This window comes from Herpailurus yagouaroundi, unplaced genomic scaffold (assembly GCF_014898765.1).
Source record: "Herpailurus yagouaroundi ecotype Mexico unplaced genomic scaffold, PumYag 214, whole genome shotgun sequence".
NCBI lineage: Eukaryota > Metazoa > Chordata > Mammalia > Carnivora > Felidae > Herpailurus > Herpailurus yagouaroundi.
In genome coordinates this window covers 2,172,369-2,190,990 of record NW_024412445.1, presented here as the reverse complement: position 1 = coordinate 2,190,990, position 18,622 = coordinate 2,172,369, and the positions used below count along the sequence as shown (strand labels likewise).

The window sequence follows — 18,622 nt, the reverse complement described above, 5'->3', positions numbered from 1 at the left end:
CATTCCCCTGCCGGGATCTTCTCTGCCCATCGTCCATCCTTAGGGCTCCTATATCCACCCTGTCGGGATTGTGTAGAAGGTCCTATTTGAAGATCAGGTTCTGCCATTAAAAGTCAGAAGCCAGAAGTCAGAAGCCACTGCCCATGTGGTTGTTTTGGGACAGCACATAGTTGAAATCACCTTCAAATTCCAGCAAATGCGATTTTAACACACACAATTGCATACGATTAGGTTTTTATTCTCACTACAGGTCCAAGGACAGAGGGTGTGGCTGTGTTTTATTGTTCTTGTTCTGGAAGCTGTCATCAGGGGCAGGGAGGATGGTGGGAGAAGCAAGTGTGAGACAGAGTGTTTGTCCTGGAGTTATATTTAGCATGTCCAGCCCAGATTGCAGAGCATATGGCTCACAAAGCATCCAGCCATTTCTTGGGAATTGGGGTCGTTTTAGTGGCAGTATGTGACACCGTGTCAGCAGTGTGAGCGTCAAGTGCCCTCAAAGTGCTCAGTGTGTGTGTGAGTAGGGGGGCTTCCATCGAGGGCAGGGAAGGTGGCATCCTCCGTGTCCCTGTCCCCTGAATGGAGGACACATGTTCTGGGAGCAAAGCCAGGGAGTTAGCGCTACAGGGCAGCACCGTGCCTAGAAGGGTCCTTCTTGGTGGGGACCTGGCCTGTAGATGACTGGGTGACAGGTGTGTCTGGTTGAGAGAGGAGGCTGATGTCAGGCTGGTGGGGGGTGGGGAGGGTGTCTGCGGTGACGGGCAGGTGCAGAAGCCAAGGAAGCGGTTCCCAGTGGACGAGCATCTTGACAGCTCCCTGGGCCTGCCCTGCCCACGGCCTGGCTATCCTAAAGGTGGGGTCACCTGCATAGTCAGTGACCCCCTCACTGAATGGGCCCTGGACAGGTGCGCAGCTGTCCCTAGGAGGTTATCTCCCCGAAAGCAAGAGGCATGGAGAGACTTACCTTGTTGGTTTATACTGACATAACAATGGCTTGTTCACAGCCTGCTGTACCCTGTGCTGTCCTGGCTCTGGGGACGTCACTACGGGAAATGGAAGTAAATCAGGATTGGTGGTGGAAACGTTCCGAGGACAGTCCTGCTATGAAAGCTCAGCAGTGTTTTTTAATTAAAAATTTTTTAAAGTTTGGGGCGCCTGGGTGGCGCAGTTGGTTAAGCGTCCGACTTCAGCCAGGTCACGATCTCGCGGTCCGTGAGTTCGAGCCCCGCGTCGGGCTCTGGGCTGATGGCTCAGAGCCTGGAGCCTGTTTCCGATTCTGTGTCTCCCCCTCTCTCTGCCCCTCCCCCGTTCATGCTCTGTCTCTCTCTGTCCCAAAAATAAATGTTGAAAAAAAAAAATTTAAAAAAAAATTTTTTTAAAGTTTATTTTTGAGACAGGGAATGAGAGAGGGGCAAAGAGAGAGGGGGAGAGAGATTCCCAAGCAGGCTCTGTCCTGTCAGCGCTCGAATTCACGAGCCGTGAGACGATGACCTGAGCCAGGATCAAGAGTCAGATGCTAAACCGACTGAGCCACCCGGGCGCCCCTTTGGTTTTAAATCCATATTGAACGTGGCACATTTGTTATCTGGAATCCATTCTCACTACCCTTAGACCAAACACCCACGGATATACTGGCGTTGATCTTGGGAATTCAGGCAAGATTTCAGCAGTGACACTTTGCCTTTGGACGAGGAGCAGGTCCCGACGAGCAGGGCGTGAGGGGAATGATCTTTCAGCCTGGACCCCGCAGGTGAGGGTCCACCGGGCATCCTGCAGGACTCCGGTGCCACCTGCTGACTGCTTCCAGAGACACTCGGGAAGCCCACCGCGTCTTTTCCGCATTAGATGGGTCACCCTGTGTGCACAATTATAGCTCTGTGTGGGCTAAAAGTTTTGAGGCCTTTCCAGACCCTGAGCCACACAGCTCCCTTCCGGGCAAACATCAGCAAAGCCTCAAAGACCACGTTGTTTCGGGAGAGGTTCATGCTAACGGCCGGAACGGGCTCCGTGTACTCAAACCCACTGGCAGGGAGTGCTGCTGGGAGGTAACCGCATGTTGAACGTGCTCAGTGGCCAGCAGCGTGGACGTCGAGACCTGCAGCCTGTTAGAAACAGAGAGAGGAGACCCAGATCCGAGTATAGACGCTCGCGTCTCCTTCTCACTGCTGAGTCCTGGCACGGGCGCCAGCTTGAGACGCGTGGGTCTGATCTCCAGGGTCTCGTCCAGCAGAAGGCCAGGACCCCCGCTCACACCCAGACGCAGAGCTGGCTCCAACCCGGCAAAGCCTGGAAGGCCCCGGAGAACTTCCAACTCTGATTTCTTTCCTTTCCGTGTGAATTCTTCACAGAGGAAATACCATGTGCTCAGTGAGTGACTTCCATGATTGATTACAGTGACAGTGTTAATTGCACAGCAGGTATGGTGAGGTCCCCTCCCTCGATGGCAAGTGGATTATCTGTGACCTTGCCGGTGCCAGATTGCATAGACCTTCTTGCGCAAGAAACGTGCGTTGTGCCCCTAATAGAAGAGATCCTTTTTCCTGGGTGAGCGCGGACTTTTGTCGTGGCCTCCTGTCCATGCCTCGTGTCTCTGTGGCCACTTGGGGGTGGCTTATCGGAGGTGGGCGCTGCCCTGCCTGCGCTGACCGCCTGGTTGTGTCCCACCTCACGGTGACGGAGCAGTGACCCCGGTAAGGGTTCTGGTTGTGCTGTGGGGATGTGCAGGCGTCGGATGGTCTGTGCTGGTTTGTGCAGGCGTGTTCTGTTCGTTTAAAGAGTAAAGGCATGTGGCCGTGCCCCACCGCTATGCAGCCAGGGCAGGGGTAAACTAGGGTCCACAGACCACCCGGGTAGCAGGTACTGAGGCCTGAAATGTGGGGGAATGCAGGGAGGGGAGGCGCGTGCAGGCTGTGCGATTAGCACGGAGGACAGACTCGGCCCCATCCAGCTGGAGAAGGAGGCACAGCCCCAGAGAGGAAGGATGCCAGGCGGGGATGTTCTGGCCGGCTGTCGGGAGGCTCACACTGTGGCGTGTCGACAGGACGCAGGTCAGGCTGGCTCCCGGTGTCAGCTGGAGGCTTGGAAGTCAAAGCTGAGGTCTGGTTGAGTGGCTCTGGAGAAACTTTTCCCCGCCTCCTCAGCCTCCAGGGTTCAAATTTCACTGAACCTGATTGCGTGAAACCCCGCCCTTGTGTTTACATTGCACTGCCCTTTTTGGAGCCATCGAGTCCCCCTCTTAGCCTAGACCTTCTACCTTCTGCCCTGGCCTGAGAGGGAGGCCGACCTGCACCCCCCCAGCGGGATGCTGCCGTCCTGCCTGGAAAAGCGGGTCCCCCGGGCATAGCTTGAGCACACCGCTGGGCCGTTTGGAAGGAAGGTGAGCGGGGAGCGTGTGCGTGCGTGGCTTCTGCGAGGCTTCGCAGACCTGCAGCAGAGCCCCGCTGCTCTGCAAACCAGACAGAACCACGGGAGGCAGGAGACGGTGCCTCCCACGGGAGGCAGGAGACGGTGCTCCCCAGAAAAGGGGAGGACGCCCGGGATGTAAAGGAATCCGTTTCAGGTTAGCAGGAAGGAGCACTATGCGGGCCCAGGGAAGACTGTTTGCAGGTTAGGGGCCCCGTAAGTGCCTCTCTCTCCTCTTAGAGAGGCAGTGGTGGTTTGGGATGGGGTTTGTGGCCGGCCGGCCCAGGGGAGCTCTGATTCGGTGGCGGGGATGGCCTGTTCCCCTGGCCGGCTGGGTCTGGAATGTGTTTTCACAGTTAGGAGTGGCCGCGAAGGGAGCCGGTCACACACTGCCCGGATAAATGCCCTGGACAGGACGGGCGTGAGCTGGGGCGTCGGCTAGGAGAGGTGCCGTGCCGTGGTGTTTGTGTGGGCTGTCCGGGCATGGCCCTGCCGTGTGCCCCAGTGCCCTTCGTCGCAGCATGCTGCGCCTCGCCCGGGGACAGGAGGGATCACCTGGAGTCCTGGAGTCCCAGCTCTGAGACGCCGGGCCCCCGCGGTGGGCGCCTCCCTTCCTGGAGAGGTGGGTCCCTGCAGACTTCCCGTTGGAATGTTCCACTCCTGCATTTTTTTCCCCTCCTACTCCGTGTTTCTCCAAGAATTTACAGCCTGCCTTGTTTCTAGAGAACGTTCTCCCAGAGCTCATCTGGGCTCCGGAGGGAGTGAATTCCATGTCGGCTTGGCAGGAGACGCGTTCCTGCCTTGTGGTTTCGGGGGCGGGGGGGGGGGTGGTGGCTCTGAGTTGGGGGCCCCAGGCAGCGCTCACTGTCAAGGTAAGAAGGCACACCATGGGGAGCCCCGTCCCAGGAGGCCTGTAATTCTGGGCCTCAGGGGAGGAGCCGGGTATCCTGGTCCAGAGGGCAGGCCCTGCCTTCATGGCCGTGCAATTCTGGCATCTTCTGCTTTTGGTAAAACAGAAGCCGGGGCACAAGGTAGGGGGTGGCTTTCCTGTCACTCTGTGATCTGTCAGAGTCGCTGCATGGTCACTGCGCGTCTGCTTTTGGGGATGAGAGGTTGTGTTCTCAGAGACTTAAGCGTGGTCGCTGCTCGTAGCTCTGGATTTACTCTGGAAGGAGAAATAATTTGATATGAATGCAGGGCAGTCTTTAATCAGCACAGGGGCGGAATCCCGTTGGAGTAAAAGAAAAGCAAACCTGGTTTCAGGAGCGGTTTGTAGGGGTGCAGTTACACGTGCCCGAGAGGAGAGAGAGATCTCTGAGTGACCTCGTGAGATAATGCTCCTCCACCTAAAGGATACCCCCCCCCCACCAGCTCCTGCCAGGCACTTGTGAAAAGTGGGGCCTCAGGTCTCAGTCCCCATGGCCCCCTGAGGGTAGGAGGCATCCCGGGGACACCCGCGTCTCCCCGTCTGGTCCCATCCCCCTTCCGGCGCCTTGCTGGGGGACAGAGTTCTCTGGGTCTCAGAGGCTGGGACCTGGGTGCACCCTCTGCATGACACAACGGGCACCGAGACACTGGCCCGATGCCAAAGGTCTGGACGCAGGTCGGTGTCCCCGCAGGGTCCATTCTCAGAATAGCAAGCTGGGCCGTCCACACTGCTGCTGCATCTGTGTGCCAGAGCCCAGGTAGCAGGTGCAGGAGACACGGTCTCTACCCACCCCCGCCGGGGTCCGGAGGTGCAGACTGAAGGCTCCAGGGTTGTGCTGGAAGGTCCACTGGATGCCCCTTGGACATCGTGGTTCTGCAGCGGCGAGTTCTACGCCTTCCAGGGCTCGTGCTGAGCTAACAGGGCGGCGGAGAGGCCCTGGGAACCTCCTCCCGCTTAGGGCGGCCACTTGTGTCCTCTGTACCATTAAGGACCCCAAGGAGCTTGGGGTGGCGGCTGGGTCCCAGGGCCAGGCTGTGGGATGTGCAGGACAGTTGAAGCCTGCCTGGTGGCCTGGGTCAGGTCAGACCGTGACTTCGGGAGCATTGGGGGATGTTATTTTAAAAAACCATCTTCTTCGCTGTTCTGTGAAGAATCCGTCTTTCAGCTCAGTTCCCAAAGGGTACGGTTGGTTGCGCTGAATTCCAGGCACTCATTGATGGGTCTAGCTCCTGCTCCCCAGGCTCTGGGCCCAGAGGACACAGACACAGGTGGTAGGGGATCCCGGAATCGGTCACCGGGACAGGGAGGGGACAGTGTTCTCCCTGGGCCGACGTGTGACACTGTCTGTGGTGGTCTCACTGAATAGTCCCATGATCCCAGAGCGGCTCTCCCTCCCCCTCGCCGGGTCAGTTCTCCGCAGATAAGGAAAGTGAGGTCAGAGGGGCTGAGTAACTCACCCAAGGTCACACAGCTGCGGTCAGGATTTTTAATCAGGATTGGAACCCAGATGGATTGTGGAAGGGAGTGAAAGTGTGCTCATAATCCACTCCCGTGGAAAAGTCCACACGGGCTCTGTGGCACAGAGGGGGGGCACAGAGGGGCCCCAGGGAACGCCACCCCGAGGGGAGGAGAGTTCTGGCCACATCACGGGGCCTGGGAGCAGGAAGGAAAGGCCTAGAAGAGAGGGAGGAGGGGGAGGGAGCCACAGCAGGGTGGACGCAGCGCACTGAGTCTCCTTTCCTTCTTGACTTCACACGACGGGGGTTTTGATCGCGGGGTACTTTACGTACGGTAAAATGTACTGAGCTTAGTGTGCTGTTCAAGTTTGCCTTTCTTTCTACGAAGCTCCCACCACAGCCACGATACAGGATGTTTCTGTGTCGCCGATCACCCCTGGGGCCCCTCCGTACCTCCCCTTGAGGGCCTTTATCCCAGAAGGCCATGGGGGGCCGGTTGTGATGTTCCTTCTTCCTTGCTGGGAAGCCGTGAGAACCGTGGGCTGTGGGGACATAGTGCTGAAGTGGTCGGTCTGGCCGGAGCGAGTCACGTGGAGGGTGACCGGAACAGGTCCCCTGGGTCCCGCCAGAGGCAGCTGTGACCCTCCAAGTGCAGAGAAATGGCCAATCAGGTGCGTCCTGGCAAGCGGACTTCCCTTTCTCGGGGGTGGGGGGGTCCTGTCCCCAGTGGCTGTGGGCACAGCAGGAGGGGGCAGGTCACAATTCTGAGCACAGAGACACACAGTCTGCCTGGGTGCCCACTGCCCTGCAGCCTGGGAAAGGAACACAGAACCTGGCACCAGCCCAACGTCCTGGGAACGCGGGACACCATCTGCACCAGGAGGCACGTCAAGAGTTAGGGAGGAAAGCACACTGTCCGGGTGGTTGCCGAGGAGGGAGTGGGGTGTGTGTGTGGAAATTGCAGAGAAAACATTCCGGCGAATTCCTCTCCAAAATTAAGTTGTTAATTCCACAGAAGCGGTTGGTCAGCTCTGGAAGTTCAGTGTTTTAAAAGACCGGGCGGCAGGAACCTGGGGTGGGTCCGAGGTCGGTGGAGTCCCAGATGCTCTGCCCCTGTTCCAGAGGCCTGTTTTTGTCTGAAACATCTGCACAGCCTCTCCGAGCCTCTGTTTTCTCATCTGCAAAATGGGGTTTCCAATTCCTGCTTCACAGCATCGCTCTGGGGATTAAGGGAGACCCATCCCGGGGGTGTCACGGAGCCCAGGCACGAAGAGCCTTTGCCTTCAGAATGTCATCCAGATGCCATGACGATTTCGGGAAAGGGCGTCCCCGCCTCTCTGTTCCCCTGAAGGCATAGCCCCGTCTGGGCACGCACCTTCTCGCATCCTGCTCCCCCCTTCTGCCCCTGTCGGCCCATCGGATGCCTGAGATGTGCCCGCTGCTCCCTCACCTCCTGCTTCTCCCCCTGTAGCCCGGCCTGATTGCGCAGGAGGGAGTCCCCTGACCCTTCCTCCTCCTTCTCTGTTGGCCTCCGGCAGCTGTGAAGTGTGTGGGGCCCTCCGGTGAACATTCCCCAGGGGCGCTTTCTCCTTTTCTCCAATGAGGACTCATGGGGAGCACCCTGTTCGCTGTTTTGAAATGAAACTTGAGCTTTCTTTTTTTAAAGTTTATTTATTCATTTTGAGAGAAAGCGGGGGAGGAGCAGAGAGAGAAAGAGAATCCCAAGCAGGCTCTGTGATGCCCGTGCAGAGCCCAACGCGGGGCTCGATCCCACGAACCGTGAGGTCATGACCTGAGCCGAAGTCAAGAGTCGGACGCTTAACGGGCTTGAACAAACCTGACACAAGAATAGAACGTAAGATTCAGGGTCAGTATGTGGAAAAAAGAAAGGAATCCAGGTCGCTATATAAGTCCGTCGGGTTTGTTCTTTGTTTTGAGTGGACTTTTGTTGGAAGCGGGGCCCCGGGACAGCGGCCCATCCTGCCCATCATTTCTGTGCCTTTTTGGGGGCTGAGTGGTCCGTGTCTGGGAGAAGATTCCGCCGTTCCCTTTGGCTGATTTTTAACACACCTGTGAGCACAGGTGGGTGTTGCTTAATGTGTGTTCAGCCAGCATGGGAAGGTATGTTCTCCTCTGTTTTGGTTTGTTTTTGGTTTTACCCAGGTTCTTGCATTACTTCTGAAATGTTTTTTGAGTGCCTCTTTCCCTCTTTGTAGGAAAGCCCCCTTCCCAGGGCAGGTGGGGGTGGGCAGGGCTGGGGTGGGGTCCCAGCCTGTTCTGTGTTTTCTTCCTTCTTGTTCTTTTCCAGATGATAAACCGCCCTGCTGTGTCATTCAGCCCTAATCAGAGCTGAATTATTGTGTGTTTGATTTTTAACTAGACCCTGGGGGCGGGGAAATCATTACCAGGCAACTCCCAGGCCTTCTGTGGAAAGGAGCCTGGGGTTCCGGCCGGAGGGGTGGGGGCAGCTCGAAGGGAAAGGTGACAGGAGAGGGGGGAATGGCTTGGGGGGAGTTGGCTGGTCCCGGGCTGGACCAGTGAAGGCAGTGAGTCTGTATGCCCAGCTGCAAAGCTCCGAGCACAGGGGCACTGTACAGGTGCCGTCCCCCTTGGTCCCTACCTTCTGGGATCAGGGTTTTCCCTGGTGGAACAAGGATCAGTCAGATTCCCTTTGAGCTGGAAACACAAAGTTAAAACGAATTGTTGAACTGTATAAAAAGATGCCCCGCGGACAGAGGAAGCCACTGGCTGAACCTTCCAGAATCTCCGTCCTGGGCCACACACCCACCCCCAGGGGCCGCTTCTAGTGTCCAGTTCCCAGATGGTGCGGAACTTGGAAGCCTGGCGCCTCCTTCCCTCGAGTGGCCGCGTCCTTCTTGACCCTGGGCCCAGCCACACCTGCGCAAGGGACCTGGGACCACAGCTGGAGTCTGGGCTGCATCTGGGCCCTGGATAACACTTTGCACTTTTCTTTTCCAGACCCGGGCCGCATCATAAGGGGCCCTATGCCATCCTCAGGTACGGGCATCCTTAACAGTGGCCTGAGGCCTCTGGGGGCTCTGCACAAGGGGGTGGGGCCCATGTTAGTGTTTTGGGGAGGGCTGGGTGGGTGGCCACACAAGCCCCTGGCGTTGGGCTCCCAACCGGGAGGCTTTTCACCACCCATGCCCTGCTGTTTTCATTCTGGGTCTCTGGAAGCACGACAGCAGCCCCGTGTAGGTGACGTGGGGCTTTTCCGTGTGCGGTGCAGAAGCCAGAGGTGGGCTGTGAACCTGTGGGAAGACGTGGCTTATGGGGAAGCCTGCAGGCAGGGCAGCGGGGGAGGCGGGAAGTGCAGAGACACAGTGCCATTGTTAATGCACCCACTGTATGCCAGGGCTGTGCCCTCCTCACGGTCGCGCCCCGTCCTGTGGCCCCCGACTGGCTCCTCTGCCTGCCCAGGGACACAGTGGGCCACAATGTGTTTTCTTTGATGTCTTGGAGCCTCGGATCAGGTGCCCTCAGGTACTTCTTCAGCTTTGCTCTGTAGCGTGGGGAGACCAGCCAGCAGCGTGACTACTGTCCCGGGCCAGGCTCACGGGGTCCGGGGGGTGGGGGTGGGGTCCGGTGGGGGGGGGGGGCACCGCTGCCAGGAGGTGGGGAACCCAGGCTGCAGCCACGTCTGCCTTCACACCCTGCTGCTGTGTGTTTGTCTTGGCCTAGTTAGTGGTTTTCAGCTCTTGCCCACAGAGATGGTGGAACTTTCCAGAATAGCTCCCCAGTTTTTCTTGCATGAGAACATAATAGAGCATTGAGTCTCTTGGTTGCTTGGTGCCCACTGGGTACCAGGATCTGTTCCCTAATTTTGTGGATACCACCAGGAGCAAAAACCCCCAAGGCCTCCCAGAGCTCATGTTGTGGTGGGGGGCACAGACAGTAAATAATATGTGTGCACACCTACAACGTGTTTGTAGGTAGTTGTACCACAGACAAACAGAGGAAGCCCCCTACCCCAGGGGAAAGGATGGTCAGGGAAGCTCTGCTGAGGAGAGGAGGGAACGAGCCGGGATGGAGAGCAATGGAGGCAAAGAACAGCATGAGCAAAGGCCCTGGGGCAGGGGCAGGTGTGTGCCTGCTGTGGTCTAGGAGCAGCGGGGGGGCAGGGAGGGACTCCTGGGCTCTGTCCACCTGGGACAGACCTCTCTCTGCCTGCTGATGATAGCTTACTGGCCCCCTGTGTTGTTCTCTCCCATAACCGCCCTAAAAGATAGGGATAATGAGTCTGTTTTGTAAATGAGGAGCCAGGGGCTTGAACAGAGAGTGAGCCGAATGCAGGAGCATAAATGCGGATCGGGACTCCCATCTCGAGGCTGCAGGGTAACAGGGACATCTTGTTCCTTCAAGTGAAAAACCAGTCCAGATGCTTGTAGAAGTGCTAGCCCTTGGCCAGAGTACAGGGTGGGGGTGTGGGGGCCCAAGGCCCCTCCCCTTCTCCTCGCCCCACAGCCAACTCCCCTGCCCCCAGATCACAAGTGGGTGTGTCTGTGGGCACATCTGGACAGTCCCCAGAACTCCTGGGCCTTTGGGAAGACCCGAGCTCCGACAGAGGGATCCCCAGGTTTGGGCAGGTCGGTCTTGGGGCTGTGCTGCTTCCTGTTCCTTTCCCGAAGATGGGACATGGGTCTTGCAACCTGTGCATGTGGTAGGACGTTTAGGCGGAAGCCCGTGGTGCCATATGTCTGCATCCTGTCCACACTGTGGGTGGGAAGGTCCCTGAGCCCCCTGGGGGCTACGGATCCAATGTCCTAAGTGCTGGGTCTCACACAGAGCCAGTGTGGGGTCATAATGCGTTTGCTATTGTCTTGAGATGGCTACTGAGGGTAGGGCTGAGGGTACTGAGGGTAACTGAGGACTCCTCGGCCCAGGGCATTTCGGGTCCTGTACCCGTCACGCAGACCCTTCCTTGTGGACCATTCCTGGCCTGGGGTTGGCCAAGGGGTTCTAACTCAGAACAATCACTGGAAGAAATTTTGTACCATTCATTCTTGGCTTCCTCTTTTAATTTTAATTTTTTTAACTTTTTAGTTTTTTAATTTTATTAAAAAATGTTTTTAATGTTTATTCATTTTTGAGAGAGAGAGAGAGTCAGAGACAGAGCATGAGTGGGGGAGGGGCAGAGAGACAGGGAGACACGGAATCCGAAGCAGGCTCCAGGCTCCGAGCCGATGCGGGGCTCAAACCCACGAACCGTGAGATCATGACCTGAGCTGAAGTCGGACGCTTGACCGACTGAGCCACCCAGGCGCCACTCTTGGCTTCCTTTAAAAAGTCATTGCACCTGTGCGTTTATTTGAGATTTAGGGAGAAGGATGTGGAAGTCACGGATGCACAGTTCTGGCAGGTGGGACGCGCTTCTAGAATTCGTGACAACCACCCGGCTGTGCGGCCCAGTGGTTTGTGCTCTGGCCAGACACCCGCCGGCCAGGCCTGCTCGGACCCCTCTGTCCGTCGATGTGGCGGGGTCTGAGATTCATACAGAGCTGCCTCCGGCCTCACGGGGAGGGAAGGCGCGTGCTCTGTGGGTCTCGCAGGGGCTGATGCCTCCCAGCGCCAGAGGGGCTCCCATGGAAGCCAAAGTGAATGCGTGTTTTCTCAGGCCAGTGAAGCCCCTCATTTGCGCTCTGTGTTTCCTCACCCTCAGGTCAAGCCTGCATGTAGAACACACCCTCATTTGCAGCCGGGGGAGCACGGGCCATGGGAACACAGGCCCTGCACGAGTCCAGCCGCATGTCGGAGCGTGACCCAGGCACTTCCGTGGTCGTGGGCACCCAGCCCACCAGGCCGGGAGCCGGATCTCAGGGCGGGTTTCTCCAGAGGCCCAGTCACCCCTGGATGTGGTGGCTCCCAGGTGCCCAGAGCGCGGGTGCAGCCCTCGGCAGCTGCCTCACTCTGGTGTTCCTGCCGTGTCCCAGGGGGCAAGAGGGTGTGGACACCGGCTCGCCCGGGACCCCGCTCTGCGCCTGCCCCATCTGTAGTTAATAATAGTAGCGGGGGGTCCGCTCTTCCTGCCCTGATGTGAGGCCTCATCTGTGTTTCCCGACTGTCCTGCCAGGCAGAGGGAGGTCAGTGCACGAAGATTCGCTTCACCCTCCCGGTGGAAGGACACCACTCCGTGGGGCAGTCCCGACAGGCCCCTGTCTGTCTCTCCCCACCGAGGGCCGGCCGGCCCCTGTGTCCCGTGCACGATGGGTTCTCGCCTCCTGATGATTTGCAGGCTCGGCCGTGCTCAGGGTTCAGGCTCGTGACAAAATTAACTCCCGGTCCTCCAGACAGGATGACTCCTAAGCTTGGAGAATCTGGAAAATTCTCTAAGTGATGGCTCCCTTTGCGTAAAAAGGTAGAAAGGGTTCTGGGGCCTGAAGCTGCTAGAATTGCTTGGGCTGGTACTTGCTCTGCCGGTGTGTGTGTGGGGGGGGAATGCAGAATTTTGGGGTCCCGGAGGAGTACTTGTCCCTAATTACAGCGCATTGTCTGTTACGGGTTCGTCTTTTGGTTCAGGCAGGTGCACATGTGCATCCGGGAGCCTGAAGGACGCTTTCAGCCTTGACTCACAGCCGGTCTCCGTTTTCTCCCCCAGTGCCGCACACGCAGGGCCCGGTCGATGGCAGCCTGTATGCCAAGGTGAGGAAGAAGAGTGCCTCAGATCCCAGCGTCCCAGGCGGGGCCCCGGCCGTCCCCGCCACCACCAGCCCAGACCACGGTGACCACACCCTGTCCGTCAGCAGCGACTCTGGCCACTCCACCGCCTCCGTCAGGACCGACAGGACGGAGGAGCGGCTGGCTGCGGGCCCCAGGCGGGGCCTCAGCCCCCAGGAGAAGGCCGAGCTGGACCAGCTGCTCAGCGGCTTTGGCCTGGAAGATTCCGGAAGCCCCCTCAAGGATATGACCGATGCTCCCAGCAAGCACAGCGGCACACGCCACGTCGTGCCGGCTCAGGTGCACGTGAACGGAGACGCCGCGCTCAAGGAGCGGGAGACGGACATCCTGGACGACGACATGCCCGGCCACGACCTGCACAGCGTGGACAGCATCGGGACCCTGTCGTCCTCGGAGGGACACCAGTCAGCCCACCTGGGCCCCTTCGCCTGCTACCAGAGCAGCCAGAACTCCCTCCTGTCCGACGGCTTTGGCAGCAGTGCTGGCGAAGATGCGCACGGCGGCCTCGCCCCCGACCTGAGCCTCGGCGTGGACGCCCCGTTCGAGCGGGAGCGGGCTTTCGGGATCCGAGAGGCCAAGCAGCCACCCCCGGCGTTGCGGAGGCCCTCCGTGTCCGCGCAGACACAGGCCTACGGGCAGAGCGGCTACTCCACACACACCTGGGTGTGCCAGCAGCAGATTGTGGCCGCCCAGCAGTACAGCTTTGCTCCTGACGGGGAGGCCAGGCTCGTCGGCCGTGGCCCGGAGGACGGGTCCAGCCTGCTGCAGGCCCAGCCCCGGGTTCCGGTCACCCCCACCCGGGGGACCAGCAGCAGAGTGGCCCCGCAGAGGAGCGTGGGCCCCGGGCCCCACCTCCCCGATGCACAGCGGCCCCCTCCCGGCAAAGCCTTCAAGCCCAGGTTTCCAGACGTCAGGGTCCTGAACGGGACCGGACCGGAGCCCGGCGCGGACCCCTCCCCGGGCTCGCCCACCCTGGACATCGACCAGTCCATCGAGCAGCTCAACAGGCTCATCTTGGAGCTGGACCCTACCTTTGAGCCTGTCCCCACCCACATGAACATGCCGGGCATCCAGGCCAACGGCCCCATGCCGCCCGACAGCCTGGGAGGCAGGCTGTGGGACACAGGAGAGGGCCCCGGCAGGGCCCCGGTGCAGCAAGGTGAGTGGGCGGTTGCACACTGTGTTCATGCGTGCCTTTACAGAATGGGGCCTCGCGTGCTGGGCTCTTTTCTGGGTCTGGGGGAGGCCCGCAGGGAGGACAGTCGGGCCCCTGGGCACGACCATGTGGGGACAGGTCAGCAAGTGCACAGTCCCGAGCTGGCTTTGCTGGGAGCAGAGGGCTGCTCATGGCCAGGCCCAGAGGGTGGGGGGCTCGGGCATAGGGAAGGATGGAGGGAGGGGCAGGTTCCAGGCAGTCGGGGATGAGGGGATCCAGGCACTGTCTCTATGCGCCCCTGCTGCTGTGGGGCCACGCTGACTCCAGGAGGCTAGGGCTGTGGGGTCCTGAGCCCCAGGACGTGTGGTGCAGGGACCAGGGCGGGGCCTTGCTGTCCTGCTGTGGGGCCTGGGAGGCTGGGGTGGCTGTAGCAGACAGGCAGTGACCTCGGGGTGTGTGGCTTCGTGAACGTAGGGACAGGTGTTGGGACGGGGTCTGTGACTTGTTCTCCGTGTCTGGGTGGCATAAAGCTGGGGGCCGCGGAGAGCTGGTGGGTCAGCCTGGGAGGGCAACCAGCGGGCAGCGGTGCTGGGATGGAGGGAGGCTGTGAGGGGCAGGGAGCTGCGTGTGGAGGCTGCGGGGAGTCCGGCTGGGCGTCCAAGCCTGCGCGCCACCAATGTCCAGGGAGGCCGAGGAGAAGACGCCCGGCCGGGCTCAGGCAGGGTCTGGACCCAGCGCCCCCTCAAGAGCATGGTGTCTACGTGAGGCCAGGCCGTCCTGCGCTGGTATGTCAGCAGGCTCCCTGGGTCCCTGCTGTAAGCGAAGACGGGAGTCACAAAGCGGGGGACACTCTCACCTCCTCGTCCTTCTGTGTGTGGGCCCGAAGGCCACCTGTCCTGCTGAGCCGATCACACCGATGGCGACCTCCTTGCCACTCTCTGGCATTGCTCTCTGGACCCCCTTCCTCTCCCTCAGGCCCCTTTGCCGCCTGGATGGATTCCCGTCTTATGGTTGAGGTTTGGGAGGCGTCGAGAGATGAAGTGACCTGTCCAGCGTCCCCTGCAGTAGAGCAGGAATAGGTCCCTGCCCCCAGGCGCTCTGCCTGCTTCTGAGGAGGATGGTGGTGATGGAGATGATGACAATGGTGATGAAGGTAGTAATGGAGGAGATGGTGGGACTGATGATCACCAGGATGATACTGGCGTTGTTCATGACGATGGTTAACAGCGAGAGTAAGCACTGTCACTCTGAGTGCTCATGTTGTTCCAGGAGTTATGTTTGAGCTTCCCTGCATCACCTGTGATCTCGGCACCTACCATGGCAGGTGCACAGAGCTACTGTCTGTCTGACCCTGCATCGCATGGCTGAGCTCTTCTTCCGCTAAACTCCTGACCCCACTACGAGCCAGGAAACCCCTTTGTGTCCCGGCACACGGTGTCGTTTGTCAGCAGGGGGGTGTGGTGCTGGCGGAAAAGTGGATGGCTCTGCCGAGTTGGGCCCTTCAGGAGGTTCATCACAGGGCAGTGTGGGGAGCCTGGCCCCCATCCAGAGCTTTCTGACGAAAGCTTTGACCTGGTGAAACGGGGTGGGGGGGAGTTGGGTTCCGTGGTGTTTGCTCCCTCTGTACCTCTGTGGCTCCCTAGTGCTGGTCTGACTCCCTGGCTGTGGCTGACGTCTGTGCGCCCCTCCCTGCAGCCCGGTTAGGTGGTTTCTTGGGTCACATCCGTTAAGTGGGGGAGACGTCACCTGATGACACCAGGTAACCGAAGAAATGACTCAGTCTGTGAAATTTGTGGTCCCGCCGACGGCAGACAGTGGGCTGTGTTTTTCCCGGACCTCGAGGGCTCCTTGCTTCGTGTTGCCGAATACTTTGTTCCTGTCACGTCAACCCCCAGCCCACGATTACAGGACCCCGGCAGGCCCCCATCCTGCGGGCGGGCCTCACTGCCGGCGTCTTCATGTGCTTCCACAGATGAGGGCGTCTGTCGCTCTAATACTCCCAAGTCAGGGGACCTGTTTATACTGAGGGGAATTCAGAGCAGTGAGAAGCAGCCACTTGCAACGATCGATTGTGGAAGGCCCATCCGTTTAAGTTACGCGTTCAACCCCAAAGCGAAGGGATCCGCTGTGGGATCGTGAGGGTTTGATGGCGCTCAGAAAACAGCTTGAACCCATGGCCCTGCACACCTTGTTTCCTGTGGGAGAGACCTGCAGACCTGCCACAGCCCAGGGTCACCTCAGCACCAGGATGGCTGCCTCTGAGCATGTCTGTGGGGCGGGGGGACCCTGGGTGGGAGCCTGGCAGTGAGGCCTGCCCTGTGGAGATGTCGGAGGGGTGGCCGCAGCTCCTACCCTGATACTGGGTATTAGGAGAAATGGAAGAGCCCGTGCCATTTTGGCGTAGGAGCCCACAGAACGCCCGAGACCCGCTGCGTCCGTGGCAACTCTCCAAAGCCCCGGGTTTAGTAACTTGCACAGTGCGCATCCCAGCCGAGCCCATAGCCATCAGCAGTCAGGCCCGGCCTCAGGCCCGGCCCCAGCCCCTGGCTTGTTTTCTGACTCCACGCATTGGCCTGTGCCAGGTATTTCGTGCGTGGAATCGTACAACGTGTGGCCTGCCGTGTCTGATTGCTTTCGCGGGCGTCTGCTTTTCCACGATCCTCCGTGGTGTGGCGTATGTTAGAGCTTCGTTGCCGCGTGGGGCTGAATGGTACTCCCCTGTGTGGTTGGGCCACGTCACGTGTCTCCACTCATCCGAGCGCAGGGGGCTGCCGTGAATAGCGCCGCCGGGAACAACCACGTACAGGTATTAGTCAGGATGTTTTCAGTTCTTGAGTCGAACCTCCAGGCCACGTGGCAATTTGTCGTTTAACATGTCTTGGGGACCACCCCCTCAGATGTTTGAAAGTTCGCCCTGGAGACCCTCTGGGCTCTGGTGTGGTACAAGCAGCCGGTCCGCACAGGTGTGATGGCCCCAGGCACCCTCACTTTCGGACAGGTGCCAGTTTATTTTTCAGTCCGTGGATAGAGGGTGGTGAGATCCTCTCTAACGGGGTAGGGAGGTCGTGACATCTGAGCAGGGATGGCCCCGGGGGTGTCCCAGCTCCTGCTTCTGTTCAGAAGTCTCGTGCGTCATTTCTCCTTCCAGCCCAGCAGCCGGCACCTGCCCGCACGTCCACTGAGGGCGGCCCTGCAGGTGGACAGCTCTGGCAACCGTCCTCCGTCAACGCCACGGCTGCTAAAAATGGAGATGACATGTCTGAGGAGACCATTTGGGGAGGGGAAGGATCATTCAAAAGGAAGATAAATTCAAATAAGCAAAAAAGGGAACCGAAGCCAGGCCCTAGCCTTTGCTGATGGTGTCTTGAGTGTAAAAGTCCCGTGTGAGGGGCGCCTGGGTGGCTCAGTCGATTGAGCGTCCGACTTCGGCTCAGGTCATGATCTCACAATTCATGGGTTCGAGCCCTACGTCGGGCTCTGTGCTGACAGCTCGGAGCCTGGAACCTGCTCCCGGCTCTGTGTCTCCCTCTCTCTCTGCCCCTCCCCTGCTCATGCTCTGTCTCTCTGTCTCTCTGTCTCTCTGTCTCTCTCTCTCTCTCTCTCTCAAAAATAAATAAACATTAAAATAAAAGTCAGGGGTGCCTGGGTGGCTCAGTCAATTGAGCATCCAACTTCGGCTCAGGGCATGATCTCGCGGTTTGTGCGTTCCAGCCCTGCATCGGGCTCTGTGCTGACAGCTCAGAGCCTGGAGCCTGCTTTGGATTCTGCATCTCCCTCTCTTTCTGTTTCTCCCCTGCTCGTGTGCTCTCTCTCTCTCTCTCTCTCTCCCTCTCTCTCAAAAACAAAGATTAAGAAAAAAAATTGAAAGTCCCGTGTGAGTCGAGGCGCGATCTCGCCTTTTGGTGGCTCTCTGGCTTCCCCTGTATGTGCTTGAGGTCCTAGCTTAGGGGAGTGAAACATGCGAGGTGTGTTGCTCAAGTTTCTCATACTGGAAGGAGAGACTTCCTAGCTTTTCGGACATACGTTTCCCTTTTGAGCAGGTCGTTTTGCAAGCAGCGCTAGCTAGCTGACCGAGCGCTTCAGTGTGTCCGGTGAAAAGGCCTTTCAGTGTTGCAATGCAGAGAGACAGGCTTGCCTCACTTGGCCTCTTAGCATCCTTCTGCCAGTGACGGCCCATTCCCGTGGGCTCTCTCGAGTCTGGGCTGGGGTCACAGACGGTGGAAACAGCCCCAGAAGCAGAGGTCTGTGCTGCTGAAGGCCGTTCGTGCTGTGGTCCTGCGTGGTCGTCAGCGTTAGGAATTTTTTTCTTTTAATTTAAAAATCTTTAATTTTAAATTTTAATTTAAAAATTGTTTTAAGTTTTATTCTGAGAGAGAGACAGAGAGAGGGAGCAGGCGAGGAGCAGAGAGAGAGAGAAAGAGAATCCCAAGCAGGCTCCACGCTGTCAGCACAGAGCCAGATGCGCGGGGCTGGAACTCACAAACCACAAGATCTGGACCTGAGCCAAAACCGAGTCGCATGCTTATGGGCCCGAGGGGCGCCCCCCCCCCCCCGCGCCCCCTCACTAGGCCTTTCTAACAAAAGCCTCTTAGATCTGGCCAGCCAATCCCTGTTTCCGTTTAGGCAGAAATAAAGCTCGCAGTGTCCTCCTGGAAACTTTCAGCTAGGAAGGGTGGGCCTTTCACTGTCATGCCGCACCTTGACCTCTCCCACTGTCTCTGGAGGAGGTGGGTGCGTTTAGCTTAATGAGCTGAAGTCCAGAGGCGGAGGCCTCAAGCACACCGTGGGGCGGTGTTTGGACTTTGTTTGTTTTTACTCCTAAGAATGCACGGGAGTTTCCAGAACCCGCTGTGCAGGCCTGGTGACGCAGGGCTTCACTCTTCTCTGCTTGTATAAAGACAAATAAATAGCTTGAGGGCACCTCGCCTTCTGCCGGCCCAGATGGGAGATAAAGGTGCTGTTGTAGAAGGTCATGGGTTTCTGTCT

General features: G+C 58.7%; 1 protein-coding gene across 4 annotated transcripts in view; it reads left to right on the top strand.

Moving 5' to 3' along the window:
• TNS3 (tensin 3) overlaps positions 1–18,622 on the top strand; it is a 210,592-nt gene that overhangs the window by 128,608 nt on the left and 63,362 nt on the right. For all 4 annotated transcript variants that reach the window (XM_040455025.1, XM_040455026.1, XM_040455028.1 and 1 more), the window contains one exon: positions 12,401–13,639. In XM_040455025.1, coding sequence (XP_040310959.1) covers positions 12,401–13,639 — 1,239 coding nt within the window. The remainder of the gene's footprint in view (positions 1–12,400; positions 13,640–18,622) is intronic.